At 33.9% G+C, this 27,821-nt stretch overlaps 1 protein-coding gene across 4 annotated transcripts in view; it reads left to right on the top strand.

Annotated features, from left to right (window-relative positions):
• SPDYA (speedy/RINGO cell cycle regulator family member A) overlaps positions 1–27,821 on the top strand; it is a 34,739-nt gene that overhangs the window by 5,946 nt on the left and 972 nt on the right. For 3 of the 4 annotated variants that reach the window (XM_072771349.1, XM_072771350.1, XM_072771351.1), the window contains exons 2-6: positions 70–322; positions 3,433–3,491; positions 5,834–5,919; positions 10,738–10,909; positions 20,702–20,990. In XM_072771349.1, coding sequence (XP_072627450.1) covers positions 88–322; positions 3,433–3,491; positions 5,834–5,919; positions 10,738–10,909; positions 20,702–20,990 — 841 coding nt within the window. In that variant the 5' untranslated portion in view covers positions 70–87. Of the gene's footprint in view, positions 1–69; positions 323–3,432; positions 3,492–5,833; positions 5,920–10,737; positions 10,910–20,701; positions 20,991–24,013; positions 24,082–27,821 lie in introns of those variants that run through there. The other variant, XM_072771352.1, reaches the window with a different exon arrangement.

Below are 27,821 nucleotides of genomic sequence, written 5' to 3'. Positions count from 1 at the left end.
TCCAATTAGTTGTTTTTATATAAAAATGAATAAGAGTGTGGTAAATAATTACATGTTTTGTTTTTACAGGAATCTTGGGAAAGCAAAATGAGACATAATCAGCTGTGTTGTAAGACACCACCTACTGTCACTGTTCATGTAAAATCAGGGTCAAATAGATCACATCAGCCTAAAAAACCCATTAACCTGAAGCGTCCTATTTTTAAAGATAGTTGGCCAGCATCTGAAAAAAATGCACATAATACCAACAAGTCTAAACGCCCCAAAGGACCCTGTCTAGTTATACAGCGTCAGGAAATGACTGCTTTCTTTAAATTATTTGGTAGGTTTAAAATATTTTAATAGTGGTAATTGTAAAGTACTTAAAAAATAAGAGAATCCAAAGATCTACTTTATTCTTTTCATAATAATCTAAGAGCATGTTATTTTCTATGTTAGATTCTCTGTCTCCAACCAATTTGTTTTTGTTTTATTTGGGTTGCTTTTTGTTTTTTTAAATATTTTATTTATTTATTTGAAAGAGAACACAAGAGAAGGGAGGGTCAGAGGAAGAAGCTGACTCCCTTTGAGCAGGGAGCCCAGTTCCCCGCTGAGCAGGGAGCCTCATGTGGGGCTCAGTCCTGGGACTATGGGATCATGACCTGACCCCAAGATCAGGAGTTGCGTGCTCTTCCAATTGAGCCAGCCAGGCACTCCACATATGGGGAATATTGTTAAAAATTACCCTTTATCATCATGTTCCTATAATGAAAATGATCTTAAATTTATTTGTTCAGATAATAAGCAGTGATTTGGAATGTCAGTAAGACAGCATCATAAGACATTGCTGACAAATTTCTTAACAAGGGCAGCCCTGGTGGCCCAGGGGTTTAGTGCCACCTTCAGCCCGGGATACGATCCTGGAGAACCGGGATCCAGCCCCACGTCGGGATCCAGCCCCATGTCAGGCTCCCTCCATGGAGCCTGCTACTCCTTCTGCCTGTGTCTGTGCCTCTCTCTCTCTCTCTCTCTGTGTCTCTCATGAATAAATAAATAAAATCTTAAAAAAAAAAATTCTTAACAAACTTCAACAAGCAGATTCCCCACTCAGCAGGAAGCCCAATACCAGGCTCAACCGCAGGATCCTGGGATCATGACCTGAGCCAAAGGCAGATGCTTAACTAACTGAGCCACCCAGGCTCCCCTTTATATTACTTCCATTAGCCAAGAAAGGGAAGGTTTTTTTTTTTAGATTTTTTTTTTAAGGTAAGGTAGACAGATTAAAGAGTGGGTAGACGAATTCTGGTATATATCCATAGGAATGAATCCAGTCAAACAGATATCATAGTCTGTTAGATCCAGGTAACAGGCATTAGTGTCTAAGAGAGTTGGGGACATGATATGCTTGGGTGGCTGAATAGTTGAGCATCTGCCTTTGGCTCAGGAGGTGATCCCAGGGTCCTGGGATCAGGTCCCATGTCAGGCTCCCCGCAAGGAGCCTGCTTTTCCCTCTGCCTGTGTCTCTGTCTTTCTCTCTGTGTCTCTCATGAATAAATAATTAAAAAAAAAAAAAGAGAGTTGGGGACAAGAGTGTTTACCCTGCTTAAAAGACAAAAATCTTAAAAAAAAAAAAAAAAGGTGGGGGGGGGAGAGAGAAAGAAAGAAGGAAAAGGAGAACAAGCTGGTTAAGATTTAAAGAAAAGCAAAATAAGAGCATGAGATGAGAAGAAAAAAATGTAAGTAGTATAAGTAGGAAAATGTTGAACTACCAGGATGTTTCCTGTCAGGATCTAGAATGCTGTTAATATAAGTTTCCCTTTTCTCTTTAAGACTAGTGCAAAACTGGGCAGCCTGGGTAGTCAACGGTTTAGCACCGCCTTCGGCCCAGGGCATGATCCTGGAGTCCCGGGATGGAGTCCCTAGTCAGGCTCACTGCATGGAGCCTGCTTCTCTGTCTGCCTGTGTCTCTGCCTCTTTCTCTGTTTCTCATGAATAAATAAAATCTTTAAAAAAAAAAAGACTAGTGCAAAACTATTACCCATGAACATTTTTATTGTTCATAACTGATCATGAGAAATAAGAGAAAATACCTGGCTCTACCGTGTGTAATTTAAGAAATAGTTGGGTGCCTGGCTGGCTCAATCAGGGCATGCATCTGACTCTTGGAATTGTGAGTTACAACCCCACGTTTGACATAGAGTTTTCTTTTTAAGAATAGAATTAAGGCAGAAATTAATTAGTCTAAGAAAACGAGTACTTATTCTTGGAACCTTCCATATATTTGACCATATTGATGATATTTCTAGGATGTAAAAATCAGTGTAAAGAAGTATGTTTTGTTTGTTATATAACTTGAAGAGGGGAATGGGCAAAAGCAGATTTTCTCAGATTATATTCTGACAACTACTCATATTTAGGGATTATATATTTTAGCCTTTTAAAATTGAATAAGTATTTTTGACCTACTTTTTACATATTTTAAAAATATTTTTGTTGATCTTTTGTCAATACTGTTTTTCTAAAATTAAATGTTAATTATAAATAGCTAATAAATTGTGAATCTTCTTTATATAGACTTTTTTTTAAAATTTTTATTTATTTATGATAGTCACAGAGAGAGAGAGAGAGAGAGAGGCAGAGACATAGGCAGAGGGAGAAGCAGGCTCCATGGCACCGGGAACCCGATGTGGGATTCGATCCCGGGTCTCCGGGATCGCGCCCTGGGCCAAAGGCAGGCGCCAAACCGCTGCGCCACCCAGGGATCCCTATATAGACATTTTTATTGACGTTTGGATAATAGATAATTGGACAGAGATAAATAAGAGGCTATCAGGAGAAAGTAGTAGAAAGAGTAAAACATATATTTTTTTCAAAGATTTTATTTATATTTATTTATGAGAGAGAGAGAGGCAAAGACATAGCCAGAAGGAGAAGCAGGCTCCATGCAGGACTCAATCCCATGGCCTCCAGATCATAACCTGAACCAAAGGCAAGACACTCAACTACTGAGCCACCCAGGCGTCCCAAGAGTAAAACATCTTTAGAAAACAAATAATATTCATTAAGCCATTATTTACTAAAAACTGCATTATCTTTTATCAGGTTCCATTTCCACCAGTAAAGGTTGATTTTTGAAAGTAATAAAGAGCTAATCTAGAATTACCCAAGATATTTTTCTCTAAGAGCTATTGGGATCGTCAGGAAACCAAACCATTCCACCATATCCCCTTCACTCTGAGCAAATCAGATGGGAAACCTGAGTAAAGCAGTAGCTCTTTGTGCAATGCTTGCAATGGTAAATACACCAAAGAAATGCAAACTGCGTTTTAAATAACACTACTCAGCCATTTTTGTTTGCTTTCTAAGCATCATTTATAATCTATCTAGAAATTGATTCTTCAAAAGGAAACATTCTATTTTTAAAAAACAAGTCATAGCTATCTTTTGTTGTAGATGACGATTTAATTCAAGATTTCTTGTGGATGGACTGCTGCTGTAAAATTGCAGACAAGGTAAATTAGATAACAATGTAATCATTAAACAGCATTATTATGTTACTAGACCATCAGAACTTTTAAAAAACCTTATAGAATTTTCGGTCATATCAATTAAGGTTAGGAAAAGAACTAGCCTGTGTTGCTCCTTCCAAGTGAAATCCTTACACATTAATTTTTGAAATTAGCATACATTAGAGATTCATTTTTATACTTGAGGAATTGTAGAGTATTATTTATTAGATTTAAATGACCTTAAGTCTATATTTGTTTGATTGAAAACAAGAATCAGTATAGACTTACTATGTTTTGATCAGAATTACTACCTTTTATCAGCCTGTAGAGAAAGAATATTCTGAACATTCTGACATTCATTCTGCTAAGGAAGTCTATTATACATTTTAATATTTTGTAGGTAACTTAGATAAAACAAATTCCAATAATTTTGTAGAGTAAAATTAGTTTATTATATTCTTTATTTAGGAATCAGTGTTTCATAAAAGATCATCTTGATGCTCATGTACATACTAGGGACCATGGTATTTCCATTCTCTTTAGATTTGGCTGGACAGTTATGATTTCAGCTTTGCAAATGCTATCTTAGACCAGGTAGTCATATCAGAAGATTCAGCATGAATTCACATCACGCTTAAATTTAATGTGCCAACCAATGGGCTAGGGATGAATAGAAGACTAGTTTATGATTAAATACCCATCAAGTTAATATTGATAGGAACTTTTTTATTTCAAGTTAAGGTAACAAAGATAAAATCAGAGTTTGGTTTTCTTAATTTCGGATTTTGGAAATCTAATTCTGGAAAATTTCAAATATATATACCTTGAGGTAGAGAAAATAGAACAAATACCCTCCATGTGTCTATCATGTAGCTACTATAAACATCAATTCATGGCTCCGCTTGTTTCTTCTAATTCTTCCCAAAACTGGGTTATTTTGAAGCAAATCTCAGACATCCTAACATTTTATCCGTAAATTTTTCATGATATACTTCTAAAATATGAGATCTTTTAAAATATATTCACAGGGATCCCTGGGTGGTGCAGCGGTTTAGCGCCTGCCTTTGGCCCAGGGCGCTATCCTGGAGACCCAGGATCGAATCCCACGTCGGGCTCCCGGTGCATGGAGCCTGCTTCTCCCTCTGCCTATGTCTCTGCCTCTCTCTCTCTCTCTCACAGTCTGTGTGACTATCATAAATAAAAATAAAAAATAAAATAAAATAAAATATATTCACAAAGTCACATTTTAAAAAATTAACAGTAACACCGTCATATAAAATATCTGTCTATGCAGATTAAGTGCATGTGGAGTTGTAGTTTTCAACTTGAAGTGCATTACGGTAATTAAAGTTGCTGGACAGCAGGGGGCAGTGCTTTTAAAGTAGCTAACAAGCATACCATACCTTAAAACACTATTTCAAGAGTTCTCTACTGAAAGTTACCTTGAAAACTTGGACTCACCTTTGTAGTCAATCCTATGAAGGTAGAATAAATAGGTATTTTATGAGAGGGAAACAAATACATCAGTACTATAAGTCCTTTTTAATTTGGACAGATAGAACCTGGCATAGGGTCCTAATACCAAACTTGATAAATCTTTCTAATAACACATTTAAAACAATTTTTTTCCAATGAAAATAGAGCCATGTTATAATTTCTGACTAGAAGTTATTTTTAAAAGATTATTTTAAAAAGTAAGTATATGAAATTGCTAGAGACTAGATCCTACGTTGTCTTAAAAGAAAAAAAGATAATTCTGTGTGATGATGGATGTGTTATGATTTTGATGTTCATTTCACAATATATATGTATATCAAATCATCACATTGTGAACTTTAAATATAAGCAACTTTGTCGGTTTTACCTCGACTTAAAAATTGCTCCCCCTTCAATCAGTCAATCAATAGTGAGTATGGATATCTACAATTAATGAGTCAGGAAAAAAATTTTGTAGAGATATATACATCAAATCAATGTGGCAACATACTAACAATTGGTGAATCTAGGACAAGGATGTATGGTTTTTGTAATTATTATTTCAACTTCTCTTTGGATTTGAAATTTAAGATAGAAAAAATTGAGATTTTGGTTCAAAAAATATTGGCAATAATAAAACTTAGGAGTTCATTCTAATCTTAATCATGTTAAATGGTTCAGAACTATTTCTCACTGTATCATATAGGAAGTCAAAAAATAAGGACCCAAATAAATAGGTAATTCTGTAATAAAGATAAATAATGCTGTATTATTTTTAGTTTATTCTTCATCTTAAAGATAACTATTTTAAAGCAGTTTTACTTATGAAAACAAAACATTAATATTAACTTTTACTTTTTTCCCTATAGTATCTTTTGGCTATGACCTTTGTTTATTTCAAGAGAGCTAAATTTACTATAAATGAGCATACCAGGATAAATTTCTTTATTGCTCTGTAAGTATGCTTTCTATAAGTGATTTTTGTGGTACTTATTCATAATATATGTATGATATCTAATTTAAAACAGAGGCTATTTTGGGGCGCCTGGCTGGCTTGGTTGGTAGAGCATGTAACTCTAGATCTCTGGGGTGGTGAGTTTGGGCCCCACATTGGGCATAGAGCCTACTTAAAGAAATAAGTAAATAAAGTTAACATTGCGACTCATAAAAAAATAAAACAGACTTTTTAAAACCTGATATATATCTTTGTATAGGCCTTTATATGTAGAAGATATAGTGTTTTTAATTTAATATGGTATTTTTATGTTCTTTTCATTGACCTGATCTTGCTGTATGCTTAAGATTTGTTATTAAGTATTCCACTTAAGTTTGTATTGTACTTTTTCATTTTTCAAAGTGCTCCATATAAATTATCTCAGATTCTCTCCTTTTGAACTTAGATATGTTTTAAAAGCCAAAATAGTCTCTCTGAAACTTCCAGTAAATTTATAGTAAAAATCATCATCATTGCCCTTTTACATTAAACGGTTTGTGGAAAATGCTGTAGACATACTGATTGTAGGTTTATGCCTATAACATAGAAGTTATTCATAACTGATACCTTTAGTAACGACTGACTCTTACTTAACACACTGAACTTTGACCAAGGAATATAGTTTTGTTTTCCAGTTCTTGTATTGACTTTGTGTTAGACAGTTCATATTAGCTTTGTGATCTATTCTACTAGAAGCAATGTAGTTTAAGAAAATCTATCTCAATCTCGAAACTTTTTCTACCTACTACCTAGATAAAAAACTGCAGTTGGGAATGTATGAATATAATTTTAAGTACTTAACTAGGGAACTACATATAAAAATAAGGTGAATAGCACAACTGTTCGTAGTGATGAATGAGTTTTAACTCAGTCTTTAATTCAGACTCAAAGTGTGATTCAAGGAATAGGACTGGAAGAAACTGATCCCTAATTTTATTCAGAAGACACATTTCCCCATGCTGGAGGAAAAATGAACTCTATAAAATTTGGTGATGATTGATAAATTGGGAGAATATAATAGTAATAGCTAATATTGAATGTTATATGCAAGACACCACAAAAATGTTTTTTTAAATAAGCTCCTTAAATCTTCTCTATGAGATACATTATTTAATTATCTTCATTTTACAGTTGGGGAAATTGAGACTTAGGAAGAAAAGTACTTCTCAATCTTACAAAAGTTAGTAGTGGCAGAGCTGGGATGCAAATTCAGGTGTGACTTGCCAATGGCCAAATTCAGTGATTAACCACTAAGTTACATTGCTGTTTACATGTCTCTTTAGTATTATATTGTATCTGAATGTTCATGCAATATCTATTTTGTAGTTTTTTCCCCACTTGAAAATTAAAAACAAACCAAAGGAAGCTTTAGTTTTAATTCTTACCAGATTCCCGAAATTGGATTTATTTGATGTTTTAGTAATGTTATTACCAGTGAAGCACTGTGTCAGCTTACACTATATAGTAGTATGTGCAGTTGTATTGCAAATGGTATAATAAATTCCGTGTTAAAAATAACATGGATTATAACTTCCATTTTGTATCTAGTCATACTTTTTTTATAGCCTGACTCAATAGTTCTTATTAAGTATTTTCTCAGCCACAATTCTCACTCAGGTCCTTTTCTCTCCTATATATTCTTATAACACTCTGAACTTTTATTGTTATTATTCCATATTCTCTTGCACAGTTGTTTGTTCCATACTTAGTTGCCTCTTCTACTTGACTGTAGGCTTCTTAAAAGCAAGGAATGTGTCTCTAACTTTTTTTTTTTGCACCCTTTAACATATGGATGTTCTTAATTCTTTATTTGGATAAACATAATTAACTATTACACCAAAAAAAAATGGACTCTGCTCCAAGAAAATCTATTTCAGATTAGAAGTTGACTTATATGTATACAATATAGATATTTTATCACACTGATCCTGAAAAATTGTTAATCTAGAATAGAATCACAATGGAGTTCTGATTATAGATTTTCTATGTTTCCCTTAGTCAACAGGCATGCTAAAAGGCCAACCTCTGGCTTCTGTCTACCCTTAACTAAGCCCCATCAGGGATAATAAAGTAAGAAATTACTTGATGTAATTTCACAGAGGACATTATATAATTCATGTAACTGAATGGGTTAAGCAATGAGGTGCTTTATATTAAGGTAATATTAAAATATGTACAGATATTTTAAGGGAAGTTAAAGTAATAGGTGCTAAGTTTATATTAATATAACTAAATTGAATATGCATATAGTTTTTTTAAAGGACATAAGTGAGTATACAATTTAAAGTAAGTCTCCCTCATATCTCAAGGCCTTAGCATCCTTCTTCGAGGACCATTAACGTTTCACATGTATCTGTCTAGAAATAACTTTGTGTACATGACCTAGTGTATATATTACCTGAATAGAAGTGTACTATATACTTCTGTGCCTTTTAAAAATTTCTAATGTGAAATCTACAAAGGGAGTGTATGGAGTATGTATATGTATGTTTGTTGAAGAAAAAGGCAAAACAAATATTCGTGTACCCATGACTCAGCTTAAGAATAGAACATTGCCAGAATCTTAGAAGCTCACAGTACAGTTTCCCAGTTAGTCCCGCTTCTTCCCACAGATAGTAATTTTCTTGATTTTCTATATTTTATGTATAAACCTCTAAATAATATATTGTTTAGTTTTTCCTGTTTTTAATCTGTATGTAAAATAATCATATGCACTGTTCTCCTGTAACTTCCTTCTTTTGCTTTATGATTTTGAAATTTGTTAATATTGACGTGTGTAGGTCTGGTTCATTTTCACTGCAGAATAATATTCTATTATTGCTTACATATTTTCTTTTTCTTTTTCCTTTTTTTTTTTTTACTATCTTGCTATCTTGTCTTTATGTCCCACTTTTTCTGTTTCTTCTTTCCCACTCCATTTTTATCTTTTTCATTGAGATTTTTTTAAATTTTTATTTTTTTATTCTTTTTTCCTCTACTTGTTTGGAAATTATGCAGTCTATATCTGTTTTTTTAGCAGTTATCCCAATTACTTATTTTTTTAACTTACTAGATAACCAGTTTTGTTATAAAAGGATATAACTCAAGAACAGCCAGATTGAAGATGCATAGGGCAGTGTATGGGGAAAGGGCATAGAGCTTCCATACCCTCTCAGTGTATCTGATCTCCATGTGTTCATCCACCAGGAAGCTCTATCCCAGTTATTTTTTAATCAAGAACTTTAAGTATTTTAACTCCAGTCACCCCCTTCTCAACTTATATTCTCTTGTTTTACAATTCTGTAGTTCTACAGGAAGCCCTACAGGAAGCCCTCCAAAAAGTTAGAGACATATTATTGTCATTGTTTTATACATCAAATATTTATTTAGATTTACCCACATATTTATATCTTTGCTTACTATTCCTTCTTGCATCTCAAACTTTCCACTTAGGATCATTTGCCTTCCTTTATTATGCTTTTACGATCTTTTATCCTTTAATGTCTGTCTACTTCAGTTTCTTCACACTTCAGGGTCTATTTCTGTTGATGGTGCCTTGTTCTTTTAGGTGTTTTGTAATTTTTTTATTGTAAGTTGTCTATTTTTCTTGGAAAGTCATCTATAGGGTTTTCATTGTTTCTAGTGGAAAATTTCTATCTGTATCTGTGTTTCTGTGTTATCTAACTTTTTTTCTTTCTTTCTTTTTTTTTTTTTTTTTTTGCCTGGCTGCTCTTAAGATTTTTTTCATCACTGGTTCTGAAGAATTTGATTATGATGTGCATTGGTGTAATTTTATTTATATTTTGTGCTTTGAGCATATTTTTTTTCATTGAGCTTCTTAGTATTTTTATAGTTTTAATCAAATTTCAAAATTTTTCAGCCATTGTTTCTTCAAATTTTTTTGTCCACCCAACGTTCATTAGGGACTCCAGTTTCACCATGCTCTATTATTTTTGTTTCTTTTCGTGTGTGTGTGTTTCATTTTGGATAGTTTATATTGCTGCCTTCAGTGCACAAATCTTTTCTTCTGCAATATTTAGTCTATTAATCCTACTCTATGTATTTTTCATTGTACATGTAGTTTTCATCTCTAGAAGTACACTTTGAATGTGTCTCCTTATCTTTTTGAACATCTGGAATAAATACAACTGTTTTAATGTCCTTGTCTGTTTAATGTCTGTTATTTCTAACATGTATCAGTTTTGATTGAGGATTCTTTTTATTTTGGGTCATGTTTTCCTGCTTCTGTATATGCCCAATCCCCCTCAAGTGTTTAGGAGGATATGGATTTCCATATATCTATAAGGAAACTACTTGGGTGAGGGGAAAGATCATAAGAAAGGATTAGAGGGAACAATGCTTAACATTTCCCCAGGACTGGAAATAGTGCTTGTTCTCACTAGCCAGACTGAAAAAAACTCATAATTCACAGGATATTGAGTACAGTACTCAGGAATGTCTTACATCAGTAGTGGGGAATAATTAGCCCCAGTCTGAACATTGCTCCAGATCCTCCTAACAAATCATAAAAGCAAGACCTGAAAGGATCACACTGTTTCCAAGTAACTTAACTGCATCTCAGAACAAAGTTCAAGATTTATAGGAATACAAAAATATCCAGAACTCAACAAGGTAAAATTCACTGTATTTCTATTTTTTATCTACATTTCCTTAATTATGAGTAAGGTTGAACATCTTTTATGTGTTTACAAGTGATTTTCTGTGTATGTATGTGTGTGTGAACTGCCTGTTCCTGTCCTTTTCCTATTTCTTTTTTGAGTTATTGGTCTTTTTTGTTAGGTATCTGGCTAACACAGTTGAAGAAGATGAAGAAGAATCCAAATATGAAATTTTTCCATGGGCTTTAGGGAAAAACTGGAGAAAATTGTTCCCTAATTTCTTAAAGTTAAGGGACCAACTCTGGGATAGAATTGACTATAGGGCTATTGTAAGCAGGCGATGCTGTGAGGAGGTAAGATTTTTTAAATACTTTATATAGGTAATCTCTGTTTTCTCTTTATGTAATTTCTCTTGTCTTGTTTTTAATGTGCTTCTGATATTTCATTTTTTATATATGTAAGGGTAGACTATTAACCCTGATGGTTACCATGAATACAACTTGTATACTGCAATGTTGATGTTTTAATATACCACAATAATTTAAAATTGTCATTTCTGTTTTTCAGAGCAGCCTACTTCTATAGTAAGTATTTCTACTTTAGTATGTTTCTCTGGTCTAAGAGATCAGAAATAAATTGGGAAAGGACAGTGTGCATATTCCAAAATATGTTAATAACATTTGGAGCTGAATAATAATTTCCATTAAACAAAGTATGTGAAATTTCAAGTTCCCAAGATTGAAATGCAAACTGTATGCTATAAAATTTAAATAATTTTAAATATGTTAAAAATGGTACCTCTTTTCACATAGAATAATATATAAGGTAAGTTTTCTTGATGCCAGATTCTATTAAGATAAAACAGAAAGACACTAAAAATAAAAAATAGGTTATTTTGGGAAATAAAAGCAAAAATGAACTATTGGGACTTAATCAAGATAAAAAACCTTTGCACAGCAAAGGAAACAATCAACCAAACCAAAAGACAACCTACAGAATGGGAGAATATATTTGCAAATGTCTTATCAGATAAAGGGCTAGTATCCAAAATCTATAAAGAACTTAAACTCAACACCCAAAGAACAAATAATCTGGTCAGGAAATGGGCAGAAGACATGAACAGACTTCTCTCCAAAGAAGACATACAAATGGCCAACAGACATGAAAAAATGCTCCATATCATTTGGCATCAGGAAAATACACATCAAAACCACAATGAGTTACCACCTCACACAAGTCAGAATGGCTAAAATTAACAAGTCAGGAAACAACAAATATTGGTGAGGATGTGGAAAAAGGGGAACACTCTTATACTGCTAGTGGGAATGCAAGCTGGTACAACCACTCTGGAAAACAGTGTAAAGGTTCCTCAAAACTTAAAAATAGAACTACCCTACAACCCGGCAATTGCACTACTGGTTATTTACCCCAAAGATACAAACATGGTGATCCCCAAAGATACAAACATTGGTGCACCCCAATGTTTATAGCAGCAATGTCCGCAATAGCCAAACTATGTCCACAATAGCCAAACTATGGAACATCTAGATTTTCATCAACATATGAATGGATAAAGAAGATGTGATATATATATATATCACACATCTATATATATATATATACACACACACACACATATATATACACACAATGGAATATTAGCCATCTAAAAAAATGAAATCTTACCATTTGCAATGACATGAATAGAATGAGGGTATTGTGCTAAGTGAAATAACTCAATCAGAGAAAGCCAATTATCATCTGATTTCATTCATGTGGAATTAAGAAACAAAACAGGATCATAGGGGAAGGGAGGGAAAAATAAGACAAAATCAGGGAGGGAAAGAAACCATAAGAGACTCTTAACTAGGAACCAAACTGAAGGTTGCTGGAGGGGAGAGGGGTTAGGGGGCGGGGTGGTAACTGTGATAGGCTTTAAGGAGGGCATGTGATGTAATAAGCACTAGGTGTTTTTTTTTTTTTTTTTTTTAGGTGTTTTATATAATTGATGAATCACTAAACTCTACCTCTGAAACTAATAATACACTATATGTTAATTGAGTTTAAATCAAAATTATGAAACAAAAGATGGGTTATTTTATCTAATGTTCTGGTTTCCAATAAAGAAAAATGTTAATGGTGCAATCTAAAGAAATATTCTAGAGTAGAAAATTAAATATTAAAAAAAAGAAAAAAGAAGAAAATTAAATAGTGGGCAGTGATCATTGTAAGCCAATACTAGTTTAGTAAAGTTTGGTAAAATGTGAATTAGATAATGCTGTAATGAAAATAAAGTCATAGCTAGTAAATGATGATAGGCCAAAAGCCAATTAATGGATTAGTGTCAAACTTCAGGAAATATTTTGAAGGTATGCCCAGAATTAAACTTGTTAATTATATTTATTAATAAGATGAAGATATTAGAAAGCATGCATAATTGTAGATTAAATTAAGAGGACTGTAGAATGTTGGGGAAATGAAAGGATTCAAAAACAACTTAGAAGACTGAATAGCAGGTGAGGTTTTTTCAGGATTGAATTCATTAGGAAAATACGAAAAATTGATTATGTATCTCACCTTCCCCAAATTAATGGATCCTCATTAAAGGATTTAAACAATTCATTCTAAATTAACAGGGCATTGGAAGAGCCCTGCATTGCTATTTTTTATCATTCCCTCCCCAGGTCAGGAGTGGGTAATTTGTGAACCCATGCCATCCTTGGACATGATAGTAGGCCTTATTTGAACACTCTGATTTTTTTTCAAAGTAAACACTTCAAGCCCCACGGCATTTAGCTAAGAGCATGGAGTGGGTACCAGAGGCAAGAGGCGGGGATAGGTAATGCTCACCTCATGGCAGATTGCCCGTCTCCCCCCCCCACCCATTCCTAAGATAGAACAACTAGTGTTATAACTGCAGCAATTTAATTTACACAATTGGAGCTGGGATTACTTCAGTTACTGGCATCAGACTTTTAAGCAGCCAGAGAATGGTATGGCTTAATGGTGTATATGTAAAAGACTAAAAAGTTTTAGATAGCTGTAAACTCAGTTATGTAATGGGATTTATAGAAAAGTTGAGTCTCTCAAGGCTTCAACACTGACAACAGATCTCTCCCCTAATTCTAGATGTGCTTATCAAATTTCCTATCCTATTTCATTGTCTAATAGATACCTCAAATTTAACATGCTGAAAATCCAGTTTCTGATTCCCTCACATAGAACTCCAAACTTAACTCCTCCTGCAATCTTCTACATGTTAATAAATGGTAACTTCATCATTCTAATTGTTCAAGCCAAAAAACTGTTGCCCTATACTTGTCTTATAGCCATACCTTAAAAAAAATATATAGCACCCTACCATTTCTCACCTCCTCTACTACTAAGCCCTACTTTGATTGTCCCCTTGTGCCTCAGTTATTGCCATAACTTTCCAAGTAGTCTCATAATCTCTCTATCCTGTAGTCTATTTTCATACACTAGCCAGAGTAAATCTTTCAGAAGTAAGTCAAATCATGATTCCTCTACTCACAAGTCCCCAACAGCTTCCCATCTCACATAGAATAAAAGGCAAAACCCTGGGGTGCCTGGGTGGTTCAATTGGTTAAGCCTCTGCCTTCGGCTCAGCTTATGATCCCAGGTTATGACCAAGCCCTGAGTCAGGCTTCCTGCTCAGTGGGTAACCTGCTTTTCTCTCTCTGCCTTTCCCTCCTGCTCTGCTCTCTCTTGCTATCTCTAGCTCTCTCTCAAATAAATAAAAGTTTTATTTATTTATTTTTTTTTAAGGCAAAATCTTACCCTGGTTCTAACTGGTCTGCCAACTCTAATCTTTTTTACTTTGTCTCACTTCCCTCCAAGTACACTGGCCTCCTTGCAGTTCTTCAAACACAATAAGAACATTCCCACCTCAGGATTTTTTTTTACCTGGAATGCTTTCCCCCCAGATATCAGTATGCTTCACTTCCTTACTTTATTCAGGACTCTACCTAAATTTATAATCTCAGAGAAACCTTTCCTTACCACCCTGTATCTAGTAGTATCTCCTGGAATGGAATAAAATTGAAGAGTCCAGAAATAAACCTTCATTTTTATGTTCAATTGAATTTTGACAAGGGTACCAAGAAAATTCAATGGAGAAATGAGTCTTTTCAACAAATGATGCTAGGACAACTGTGTATCTACATGCAAATGAATGCCATTGGACTCCTATTTCATATCATATATAAAAACGAACTCAAAATGGATCAAAGACCCAAATATAAGAGCTAAAAACTATAAAACTCTTTATACATAGGGGTAAATCTTCATTACCTTGAATTAAGTTTCTTAGAGATGATGCCAAAAGCACAAGCAACAAAAGAAAATAGAGATCATCATCAAAATTGAAAAATTGCCCTTCAAAGAACACCATGAAAGTGAAGAGACAAAATACAAGTGGGAGAAAATTCTTGCCGATTATCTGTCCAATAAGGGACTTGAATCTAGAGTAGATAAAGAGCTCTTACAACTCAGCAATAAAAAGACTACTCAATTTTTAAAAGGGTAAGGATCTGAAAAGGCTTTTCAAAAGAAGGTATACAAATGGGCAAAAAAGCACATGGAAAGATGCTCAACATCATTAGCCATCAGAGAAATGCAAAATCAAAACAACAATGAGATATCACTTCACACCCACTAGGATGGTTATCGTGAAAAAGACAAATATAACAAGTATTGGTAAGGATGTGGAGGAAATGGAACCCTCATACACTTCTGGTAGGAATTTAAAATAGTGGTTGTTTTGGAAAACTGTAGCAGTTCCTCAAAAGGCTAAACGTAGAGTTATCATTACAACCCAGCAATTCCAGTTCTAGTTATATACACAAAGGAAATGAAAGCTATATCCACACAATAACTTGTACATGAATATTCATAGCAGCAACATTTGTAGTAGTCAAAAAGTGAAAACCCAAATGTCCAGTGAACGAATGGATAAATAATACAGTATATCTATACAATGATAGATTACTTGGCAATTAAAAGGAATGAAGTACTGATAACATGCTACAACATGGATGAACCTGAAAACATTATGCTAAGTGAAAAGTCAGTTATGAAAGGATCACACATTTTATGATTCCATTTAAATGAACTGTCTAAAAGAGACATCCAAAAATATAATAAAGTAGATTAGAAGTTGCCAGAGGCTGAGGGGAGGGAGAAAATGGGGCATGATTTCATTTTTTATGGAGTGATAAAAATGTTCTAAAATTGACTGTGGTAATGGTTGTACAACTGAATATACTAAAGCCATTGTATAAGTGGGTGAATTGTATAGTATTTGAGTTATACCCCAATAAAGCTGCTAAAATAACAAGTAGTACCTCCCACTATTCCTTTGTATTCCTTTAACAAGTTTTCTTCATAGCATTTAACCATCATATAATATATTGTTTTGCCTATCTTGCTAATGTCTATTTCCCCCTGCTAGAGTATAAATTCCAAGAGGCCATGATCTTGATTTTTATCCCAGAATAGTGCGTGACACAGAGTACTCAGTAAATACTGCTGACTGACAAAGTGAATGGAACTTAAAGCTTGCGATTTTTTTTTCATACCTTCTTATCTATGTAGTAGAAAAAGAATAAACTATAAAATTTCTTTACTGAGCTGACTTGGCACTGCCTTTTACAATAGGGGGACATAGATAGTCTTTCTTAGGACTGTTGCAGCCAGGAACAGTTGAATCATGGTGGTATATAGGAACAGAAATTATCTAGACTTTATTCTGTTAACTATTCATTCAATAGCTAACTTATGAGTAAGACATTTAACTTCAATGCTATGGGGGTTGTTATAAAGAAGTGATTATATTATCCTTGCCCTGAAGTTTGATGCATTTAAGTGGCAAAACATGTTAGAAATTTAAATATTCTATGCATTTGTTATTGAGAACCCAGTATTGACATACTGCCAAGTCCATTTCTTTAGTCTCATCCTAGAGTAAACCCAAGTTATGATAGCATTTACAAGTTGGTTTACAATAATAATACTTTACATTTGCATTATGCTCTAACAAATTCATAAATATTTTCATATAAATTATCTTATCCTCAATAAAAGTACCTATGAGGGTTGTAGAATTCTCATTTTACATCTGATGAAACTGAGAACCAAGGAGATTGAGGTTTACTCAAGACCATACATCAATTAAGTGTTAAACCCAGAACTTCGTATCTAATAACTTCCCAGTGTTTTCTGTTTTCTCTTTTTTTCTCTGACAGCTACCTTCCACTGGTTATATTGGTTAATTTGGAAATCAAATTTATATCTGTTATGTTATTTTATCTCAGGAATTAAAAAGCATTTTAAAAAGGAATTAAGTAGCATAAGTATTTTGTCCATTTTTCTGACAAACTGGGGCTTTGAAGGGTTGTAACTTGTCCATGGTCGTTAATAAATGGTAGAACCAGCTAGTTCTTAAACTTAGCACTCTTTCCATTACATACCACTGTCAAAAAACTTACTCTCTCCTTTCAGATAGTATGAATTTTAAAAATTTGTCTCTTTTTTAACCTTGGTTGCTGCAAAGAAACTAAGAGCCAAGTTTTATCCCTAACTACATTAATTATATCACCTTTTACTACCAGCCTGTCTGCTTTCTTCCTTTAGCCTAATTTTCCCTTCTGGATCCTAGAAAATTTTTGTTGTTGTTTTTACTTTTTGTCAGCTGCCTCAAATCCTTTTTTGGAAAGAGATGAGGTATGATTATATTGAAAAATACAGAGCTTCTCTAGAAAAGAGTAAAGACCATTTCCGTATTTATTCTGATCTTACTATCTTATAATGAGTTTACCTTTTTTGGATATCAGCTCCTCTGAGGTGGAATTTATTTAGGTTGATGATAACTTAATTTCTAGATTGTTTTACAGATTATGGAAAATGCCAATCTGATGAGAAAGAGTTAGACTCCAATTCCAGTCCCTTTATACATGATAGACGATAGCAATTTTATCAAAAGGAAGCTTTTCTCTGTTCTTGTTATGTACTCTGGCCTAGATGGCACAGTATCATCATAGCTGATTTGTCTGTCAGCTACTACTTGATTCGAGATTAGAATTTAGAAAGCAGAGATGTGACATAAACAGTTTTGGACAAAACAATCCAATGACTAAATGCAGCAGAGACCCAATATAGGGAAGGTACTGGAAAGTGTTAAACTTCCTATAGTTCAGAAGGAAGGTGTAAACAGTGCTGAAGATAGCAATGCCAAAGAAAAGTCAATGTTATAAAATTATAGTTGTCATTACTTGGTGACCAGTTGGACATAGGGCGTATGGGAGAGTGAGCTTTCAGAGTTTCAAATCTATAGAACAGAAAGGGTAATGTGTTCCATAATGGAAATAGGAAACACTAAAGAAACAAATTGATTTATTGGAAAAAATAAGTAATTTGGTATTAGACATGAATTTAAGGTATATTTGGATAATTAAGTGAGGCATGAATATAAAATGAGTCATCATATGCAAGTGATATTTAAAGCTTGGTAGAGTAGATAAGAGTCAAGGTGAACGTAATGTTAATACTTTTGGGACACTTGTCAGGCACTGTTCTAAGTACTGCATATGTGTTAACTCTCACAACAGTTCTTATAGCTAGCTAGGTAATCCCAGAAGAGGAAACAGGCACAAAAAGGCTAAATAATTTCTCTAAGGTCACAGAATTAGTCAAGCAGCACGCTAGTATTCAAACCTAGGAAGTCTGATTCCAGGGTCCTTGTTTTTAACACCTACTCTATACCATCTTGAGATCACAGAGAAGTAGAATATATAGAGAAAAATAGGGCCAAGTATTAAATTTTGGGATACCCATCAAAGGCACCAAAAATAATCACTAAAAATGACGAGTAAAATAAAATGTAGCATAATATTTCTAGTAGATCAAGTGCTACTAATGCTTCAAAGAAGTTACTTTCATAAGTCATAGAGTTTGAGGACTGTAAATGACCTGTTTTCTCATATGCAAAAGATACCTTGTAGCCCAGAAGGTTATGTAATTTGCCCAAGGTCATAGAACTAATAGAAGACCAAAATCCTGCTTCCTTGACCCTCTTAAAATTTTTGTAATTCTCTGTTGTTATCATAATAACATTCTAATAATATCTGTAAAATATGTGCAAACGTATTTAAAAGTACACAAGTATGTGTGCATGCATTTTTCTAGCTGGGTTAGTATGTAGAGAGACTGATGCTAGTTTGTTGTAGAAAGAACAGTTTACTAAACCTATCTTGTGCCTTTTGCTTCCTATTTTTCTCTGATCTTCTCACTAGAATTTGCTACAGGATCCTTAAAAAAATCATGTTGTTGGAAGTTTATAATGTCAGTGGCCTCTAATTCTTAATTATTTTCATCTATCAATAAGAAATATACAGTGACTACATAATATTGTGTGGAAGGCATTTGATAGAGAGGTATATGAGAGAATATTCCTGCACAGAGAGTTTTCAATAGATTGCATTCATAAAAAGAGATATATCTGAGTTTTAGATACATGCTAAAAGTCCTTACGTAGCATTAAAAATAAAACAGTACAATCTAAAAACTGGAGTTTTAGAAAGGTGGGACTTATGCTCAGCACTGAAGGAAAAGCAATACCAAGACAAAAGGGAGAGGACATTCCAGAAATGGAAATAAGGATGTACAAATGTTGAGGAAGAAATAGAAAAATATGGAAGGAATAAGAAATTCTGTATTCTATTTCCTCACTTTACATAGCTCTGAACCTAGTTTTACATTGTTATGAAAATATTTATTGTTAGAATTAATATCTTTACATCTACTTTTTAGAAGATATGTAACTTTATTACATGTTTGTTGAAAACTTTTTTTGAGAATTTAAAAGGTGGATTATAAAATAAATTCAATCCTAAAATATACTTTAAAAAATTAGCATAGCTAGCATTCTTTATATCATTTTGGAAGAAGCCATAGGTTCCCTGTTTTCTAAGTGGACTGGTCTCAGTCTGGGGTTTTTAAGTTTTCATTTTTAACCACAAAAGTATCTTTCCAAGCAAAATTTTATACATAATCCTCTAAATTGAGGTTCTTTTCTTGATTGGTCTTCCCATATCCCATTCTGGGACACCTAATATAATCTATGAAAACACAGAGCTCCTGAAACAAGTTGAAAATCATTCGTTTAAGCATTAATAATTGCTTAACTCTCAAATTCTATAATTCTTATTTACTTTGGTCATTGATAACTGCAACTAAACATTTTTTGCTTTGAAGCAATATTCCAACACTGCTTAGAAATTTTAGACATCATAGGGTCAACATATATAGGTATATTTCCCTACTTTGACTTCTTCAGTGACTATCATCTGCTTACTTTGTGATAAGGATTTTATACATATCTAACCCTCCTATGATGCAGATAATATCCCCATTTTAAATATGAGGAAGTTAAGCCTCAGAAAGGTTAAGTTGCCCAATATCATACAGCTAGCAAGTGGCAAAGCCAGGTTAAAAAAATAAAAAACTAAGTCTATCCTGACTCCAAAGGAAGTATTTTATTTAACCTTCGAGAACAATACCCACCATGTAACAAGGAATCTTAAGTGTTTTATAATTAATTCCTCATCTAATCCTTGCAAAATCCTCTAAAGGAGACTCTATTATTCTCTTCATATTACAGATAAAGAAACTGAGGCACAGAGAGGTTAGGTAATTTACCCATCTTCTTACTCACCACTTCCCTTGCCATAATTGCAAGCATGTTAAAATTAGCCTAACAACGTAGTTAGAAACCTCAACAATGTTATTTTCAACGCAATACATTCCAAAGTTAAGAATTATGTGTTGTTTTGGACTAATTGTGTTATCTATCCCAAACTTAGAATATTCTGAATTGAAAAACTTGGAAGGTTGAAATATTTGAAGTAACTTCAGTACTTTGTTAGTTATTATCTTAAGAATCCAAGCAGTGAATCACTTTATAGGTAATACTGTCTTATCTGGAGAGGCCTACTTTTTTTTAAACATCAGTAACTTAGGCTTTTAGGTCTAGTTTTAGAGATAGCTGTCTGTGAGTCATAATTCTTTTACTTAATCTTACCAAATTTTAAAATCTTACGAAAATTCTAAAAGAAAGCTTTCCACCATAGGTTATGGCTATTGCTCCAACTCATTATATATGGCAACGGGAACGCTCTGTGCATCACAGTGGAGCTGTTAGAAACTACAACAGAGATGAAGTTCAACTGCCCCGGGGACCTAGTGCCACACCAGTAGATTGTTCACTCTGTGGTAAAAAAGGAAGATATGTTAGACTGGGATTATCTTCATCATCTTCATCCAGTGATACAGTAGAGGTGATGGAGAAACATTCTCAGGAATCACATAACTCCATGGACATAGTAGTTGATCGTTCTCAAGCTTATAGCTATTCTCAAGGTATGATTTAGTAATATGTAGCAATTAGATTTATGCAAGCTATTAAATCTGAGTTATTTATTGAACTGTAGTAAGTCCTTACAGGCAGGGGTACATACTAATTTTATATACTAGAACAATATTAGTTAAATTACTATCGAAAGTTTTCTTTTCAGTTACTATTTGTCTTGTGTCAGTACCTGGCTTTGTGGTAGCTTAACTAAACTAAAAGATTTTTAGTGTGACTTATGTTAAACTGAAACCTAATATACCATGGGTTTCAAGTATTTTAAAGTATTAAGCATGTGAAGAACCTGAATCATTTTCTTTGAAATGTTTTATTCAATAGACATTTCAAAAAAGAAAATAAATATACTGATCTCCCCAGTTTTATCAGTGATTAAGTACTGGTTTTATTATATACACTTTTTAAAAATTCAGATATAATTGACATATAACATTGTATTAGTTTTAGATGTACAACATAATGATTTGATACATTGTGTAATTGTTACCACAATAAGTTAACATCTCTCACCACATGTATTTTTATGTGATGGGAACGTTTAAGATATATTCTTCACGGGATCCCTGGGTGGCCCAGCGGTTTGGCGCCTGCCTTTGGCCCAGGGTGCGATCCTGGAGACCCGGGATCGAATCCCACGTCGGGCTCCCGGTGCATGGAGCCTGCTTCTCCCTCTGCCTATGTCTCTGCCTCTCTCTCTCTCTCTCTCTCTCTCTCTCTCTGTGACTATCATAAATAAATAAAAATTTAAAAAAAGATATATTCTTCACAACCTTCAAATATACAATACAGTATTGTGAACTATAGTCACCATGTTGTTCATTGCACCCCAGGACTGATTTATAAATGGAAGTTTGTATCTTTTGATCACCTTCACCCATTATGCCCACTGTGTATCCCCGCCTCTGGCAAACACCAGTCTGCTCTCTGTATCTGTGAGGATTTTTTTCTGTCTTGTTTTGTTTTTAGATTCCACATATAAGTAAGGTTACACAGTATTTTTATTTTTCTGTCTAAAGTATTTCACTTAGCATAATGCCCTCAAGATCATCCGTGTTGTCACAGATGGCAGGATTTCCTTATTTTTGACTAATACTCCATTCCTGTGATATTATATAGCTGAATGATAGTCTGTACACACATGCTTATACAAACAGCCCACATTTTCTTTATCCATTCATCAGTTGAGCACTTAACATTGTTCCATGTTTTGACTATTGTAAATGCTACAATGAACAAAGGGGTGCAGATACCTTTTTGACATAGTGAATTTGTTCTTTAGGATAGATACCAGATACAGAATTGCTGGATCATATAGTAGTTCTATCTTTAATTTTTTGAGGAACCTCCATATTGTTTTTCCACAGTGGCTGCAGCAACTTAAATTACCACCAATAGTGTACAAGGGTTCCTTTTTTCTCCAACTCCTCACTAACACTTATTATTTATCTTTTTGATAATAGCCATTCTAATAAGTATGAAATGACACCTCATTGTGGTTTTGATTTGCATTTCCCTGATAATTGGTGATGTTGAACACCTTTTTGTGTAACTGTTAGCTACTTGTCTTCTTTGAAAAAATGTCTGTTCATTTCCCTGCACATTTTTTAATTGGATTTTTTCCTATTGAGCTGTAGTTTTGTTTTTTTTTTTTTTTACATATTTTGGATATGAACCCCTTATCATATATGATTAGTAAATATTTTCTCCCATTCCATAGGTTGCCTTTTCATTTTGTTGATGGCTTTCTTTGCTACACAGAAGTTTTTAAATTTGATGTAATTCCACTGTTCATTTTTGCTTTGTTACCTTTATTTTTGATGTCCAATCCAAAAAGCCATTGGCAAGATGAGTGTCTTCCCACTTTGTTCTAGTTTTATGGTTTCAGGTCTTAAATTCAAGCCTTTAATCTTTTGTGAGTTTATTTTTTTTATGCATGGTATAAGATAGCGCTCTTCATTTCTTTTGCATGATACTGTCCAGTTTTTACAACACCATTTATTGAAGAGGCTATTGGTTCCACCTGTTGGCTCTTTTGTCATAAATTAATTGACCCTATATGCGTTGAGTTTACTTCTGGGCTCTGTATGCTGTTCCACTTCTCTATGGGTCAGTTTTATGCAAATACCATACTGTTTTTGATTACTATAATCTTGTAATACTATATACTTTTCTATCTTCTACTTAAAAAAAAATAGAAGCGTACTATGTCTAGGCCTGCTTTTTTTCACTACCATAAAGCATTTCCCCATGTTAGTAGTCTTTGGAAATCTGATTTTTAATCATGATATGGTATAAGTATCATAATTTACTTGCACATTTCACTTTTGTTGGGATTTGAGGACTTTGAAAAATGGTAACCAATCATGAACTGGAAATGCTTTTAGTCAACCACTCTAATTTTCATTCAAATTATAAAGATAGGGTATCTCTGACACTTCTCAATTCTCAGTAATATTCTGCTAGCAGTGATCCTTTTTACTTCTTAAAAAGCCTTTAGGACTGCCAGATTTCTTATGGTTCTTCCTCAGTTCCACAATGAGATCTGTATTATTTCAGAATATCGCATTTATTTTTGCTATATCCTTATGAGATTAACAGTGACTACTGAAGTTTTATTAAAAGAGAAAAAAAAATAAAAGAGAAATTAAACTCTTAAGACTCTTCAAGGTAGGAGTCACATTTCAGTCATTGTTCCATTCCCTGGCCTTAGTAATCACTAAACAAATTTGACTAACAGTATAGTCTCTTCCCTTGCAACACCTCCATAGTTTTTATTCGTTCTCTTGCATCTGAAGGTAAGTAGGATCTACCTTAGGCTAAATTATAAAAATTGCCTTTTAGCATCCCTCCTTTCTATCCCAGCAACTTTTACCTACATTCTTTGATTCTTGTAATAGGTTAAGATTTACTAGATGTTTAAAATGTTCCATGCAATGTGTTAAACATTTTGCATTGATAATCTCACTTAATGTTCACAGCCAACCCTATGATAAATACTATTATCTCTACTTTGCAGATAAGGAGACTGAGGCTTAGAGAGGTTAAATCATTTGCTCAAAGTGGTGGAGCGACATTTGAACCCAGGTCTGTCTGACTCTAGACTACAGCCTGAATTCCTATTATGCTCTACTGCCCCCTTTGATGAAATCCTACCATTGGTGGTGAAAAAAAAGCTGCCACAGAAGTCTTTTTAGTAGACTACTGAGGACTAAGGAGGTGGTGAAAGTATTAAGAACCAAGTTCCTGATGAAAGATTGTATGGAGTGAATTGGGAGAGAATTCCAACTACAATTTGAACAGATATTTATAGAAAGCAGAACACAAGTAGTTATGTTTTACTCATACTAGCGCCTGTAGCGCCTGTAGCGCCTGTAGCGCCTGTACTCATACTAGCGCCTGTAACAAGTACACTGTATTTTAGACTTTGATATCTCAAGAAAACACAGTACGTCCAGGGAGGAAGGGGCTCTGCCAGTTTGCTTTGAAAAAAAGCATGACTTTGAGGGACTGTGGATGAGAAGTGGAGCACTTAAGGGAGTTGTAAATGAAACTGTGCTTTCATCCCATCCCTGGTTTAGGATATACACAGATTCTCTACAGGAAGGAACAAGTATTTATTCATTACTCTGAACTAAAGAGTATTAAATGTAAAACCTTTTGTTTCAGGATGACAGAGGGTAGGCAATATGTTGGAAAAAAACACTTGACCAATAAACTTATACATTCATTTTCCCTCAGTAGGCTTAATTGAAAGTGAGCTAATTGGGGGTGTGAGAGCATTTAAAGGTAACACAAGGTTATCAGGAGCAGGGGTCAGAGTCTTACTGCCTCAGCAGCTGCTGATTCCCAGTAGTGACCTCTGCTAGCAAAATTTTCTTCCTTCAGTCCACATAAAGTGGTTGGAATCACTTAATGGTTTATGGTTGCAGAAAACTCAATTCATCATTCTATAAGAAACACAAAGAGCTGATGCTCTACTCCAGGCTTTTATGCTAAAATATAGCAGTAGATGCTTTTCAATGCTTCTGTCTTCATACACAAGCAACTTCTTGCTTTTCAGGTAAAATTTCTATTTTGTTTTATGCAGTCATGCTGAACCATAATTATGAAAGTGTTATTACCACTTGAAAATGCTTATAATACGGCAGACAATAACAACAATTAAAGAGGCATAAAATAGAAGATTTGCTGTTATTACTGCCATGTAAAAGTATGTGCTTATATGGATGTAGACTGGACATTGGTCTTGGAGAAGTAAACATGGTTTTCTTAGGGGCCTACAAAAAAACAAAACAAAAAACCTATTTTTCTACCATTAAAAATTCTCAAAACATATTCAAAAAACAAGTTTCAGATAAACATGTTTATGATATTTATTAGGAATAAAATAGTTGTCATTTTGACAAGGCTGGGAAATAAATGAGGCATTCTTTACGAATTTATATACATCACAGTCACCAGTCATGTTCTAGGCATATTATAAAGGTAGCCTCATTTAACACTTGACCCTCCCCCCAAGCAATCTTTAAGTGGCATCATGACACACATTTTAGTGACAAAGGAAAGTTACAGTTGAAAGGTAAAACAACACCAACAATAAAAACAGCAAAATGGGACTCAGTTCTATCTGAATGTATAGCCTATTTTTATACTAAACCACACAGTCTCTCTGTACCTTATGCTGTTTTAAGCCTTATGACACCTAAGTTAATCCCTCTGAAACATGAATATGCAGAGGACGCCTCAGATTTTAGAGCAAAGCCAAAGGCAAAAAGCAATATAGCAAACCTTATTACTGATTCACATGAGCAAGCCTGGGACATTGCAACTATTATATAATCTAAGATAATTTTTTCTCAAAAAAAGATCCTCTTCTGAATTTATTTGTCTCTACAACTGTTCTAATCATACAGTAGCAGAACTTAAAATCTTAATCTATATTCAGTGAATTACCAGCTCATGTGGTTATTCCTTCACAGTATTTTTTACATCTGCCCCTTTTCCTCACCTAATAGTTGTATATTACTACCAATCAACTCATAATGTATACCGTGTGTTAACTGTGAAATTTCTGATTCAATTGTTTTTCCTTCCTTTAAATACTCATAGATACTTCCTTTAAATATTCATATTTACACACTAATTTAAAAAAAAATACCTCCTTTTACATGACCATAGAACCTTCAGGAGTCCCTACTGCCTCTGAAGTAGAATTCTAACTCCAATTCTCTCAGAGTCCATGCCTAAATTTCTCCTTAGAACAACCAAGTCAATAGGATATATACAGATATAGTGTAGTATAGATACAAATATGGATGTAGTGTAGATACAGATCAAGTGTAGCCTTGTAGCCATCAGCACAATTTTATTGACCATTTACTAGGTGAAAAAGGTGGGACTTCTGGAAGGTACTGACAGTTGAGTCAGTCACAAATCTGTAAGTTTACAGCATAGTAGATGAGAGCCAGATGTGAATTTAGAAAGCTAAATTTAGAAGAACACATCTGTCCCATAAGTAAGATTGTAAATATGCTTAATGGTCAGTGGAGACATGGAGAAAGGCTTAAGCTGGACTTTAACTATATAAATAAATGCTTACTTGCTTATGTAGTTTGGTTTTCATTTCAGCTTAATATTAGAAGGGACACTGTTAAACAAGTTTTGTTCAATTCAACATCTATTGACAGTGGACTGAACAGAAACTAAATTTCTACATGAAATAGGAATAGAATGAGGCACCTGGGTGGCTCAGTCAGTTAAGTGTCTGACTCAGTCTCAGCTCAGGTTATTGATCTCAGGGTCCTGAATTCAGGACTCATATTTGGCTCCATGCCTAGCATGGTGCCTACTTAAAAAAAAAAAAAAAGAAAGAAACAGGAGTAGGAGGTACAACTTTTCTTTGCTCTTAAACCAGCTCTTTTTCCAAGTAATACAATTAGAGCTTGCATTCAAAACAATACATGAAGGACAGTATTTTACTATTGGTTAAATAGAACAGCAGAAGAAAGAGAAGTAGTTCTGGACAGAACTTAAAAATATACTTCAGAGCTTCTATATATCTGGCAATGTTATGAAAAATAAAACCATTATTACTATAAGAGTGTTCAGATAGTTACCATAAAGAAAAAGGACACCAGAAGACTACTCTGCTTGTGATTCCATCAGTTCCTAAAAATGCAACCAGAGTGATTTTTTTTTTTTTTTTCAAAACACAGATCTGGACATGTTACCCCTCACTTCACTAAATCCTTTAGTGAGACCCTATTTTACTTAGGATAGACAAACTCCTTAAGAGGTCTATAAGGTCCTGCATGGCCTGACCCCTACCTATTTTTCCAGTCTTTCACTCAACCCCAGCATCACTGGCCTTTTTTGTTCTCATTTTCCCTCATATAATCAACTTCTACTTAGCACTCAGATCACAGCTCAATTGTCACTTGCATAGGTAATTACTTAACCAAAGTAAAACCCTGGATTATAGTACTCTGTCCTTCTTTGGAGCATTCATAACAATTTTAGTTTTCTATTTGTGTTATGACTCAATGTCTAATTAGACTTTCTTTTTAGATGATAGTATAAAAAAGCAGAGATTTTATGTTAAAAGTTTCCACATACTGAAAAATATGTAAAGTGTTATTTAGAATATATATATTATTTTAAATAGCTCTAGCCTAAGAGAGAAACTCAGGAATAGCAGCATTTATTCTCCCAGGTATAACCCTTTAAAACCTATAAAACATCTATTTAAACAATAACTACTCTTAAGTTTTTGTTTATCTGTAAAATATGGATAACCTTAAACATGAGGTATACATATTAAATGA

Source organism: Canis lupus, chromosome 12, assembly GCF_048164855.1.
Source record: "Canis lupus baileyi chromosome 12, mCanLup2.hap1, whole genome shotgun sequence".
NCBI lineage: Eukaryota > Metazoa > Chordata > Mammalia > Carnivora > Canidae > Canis > Canis lupus.
The sequence above is the reverse complement of the archived record's forward strand: the minus strand, read 5'-3'. Positions and strand labels throughout refer to the sequence as shown.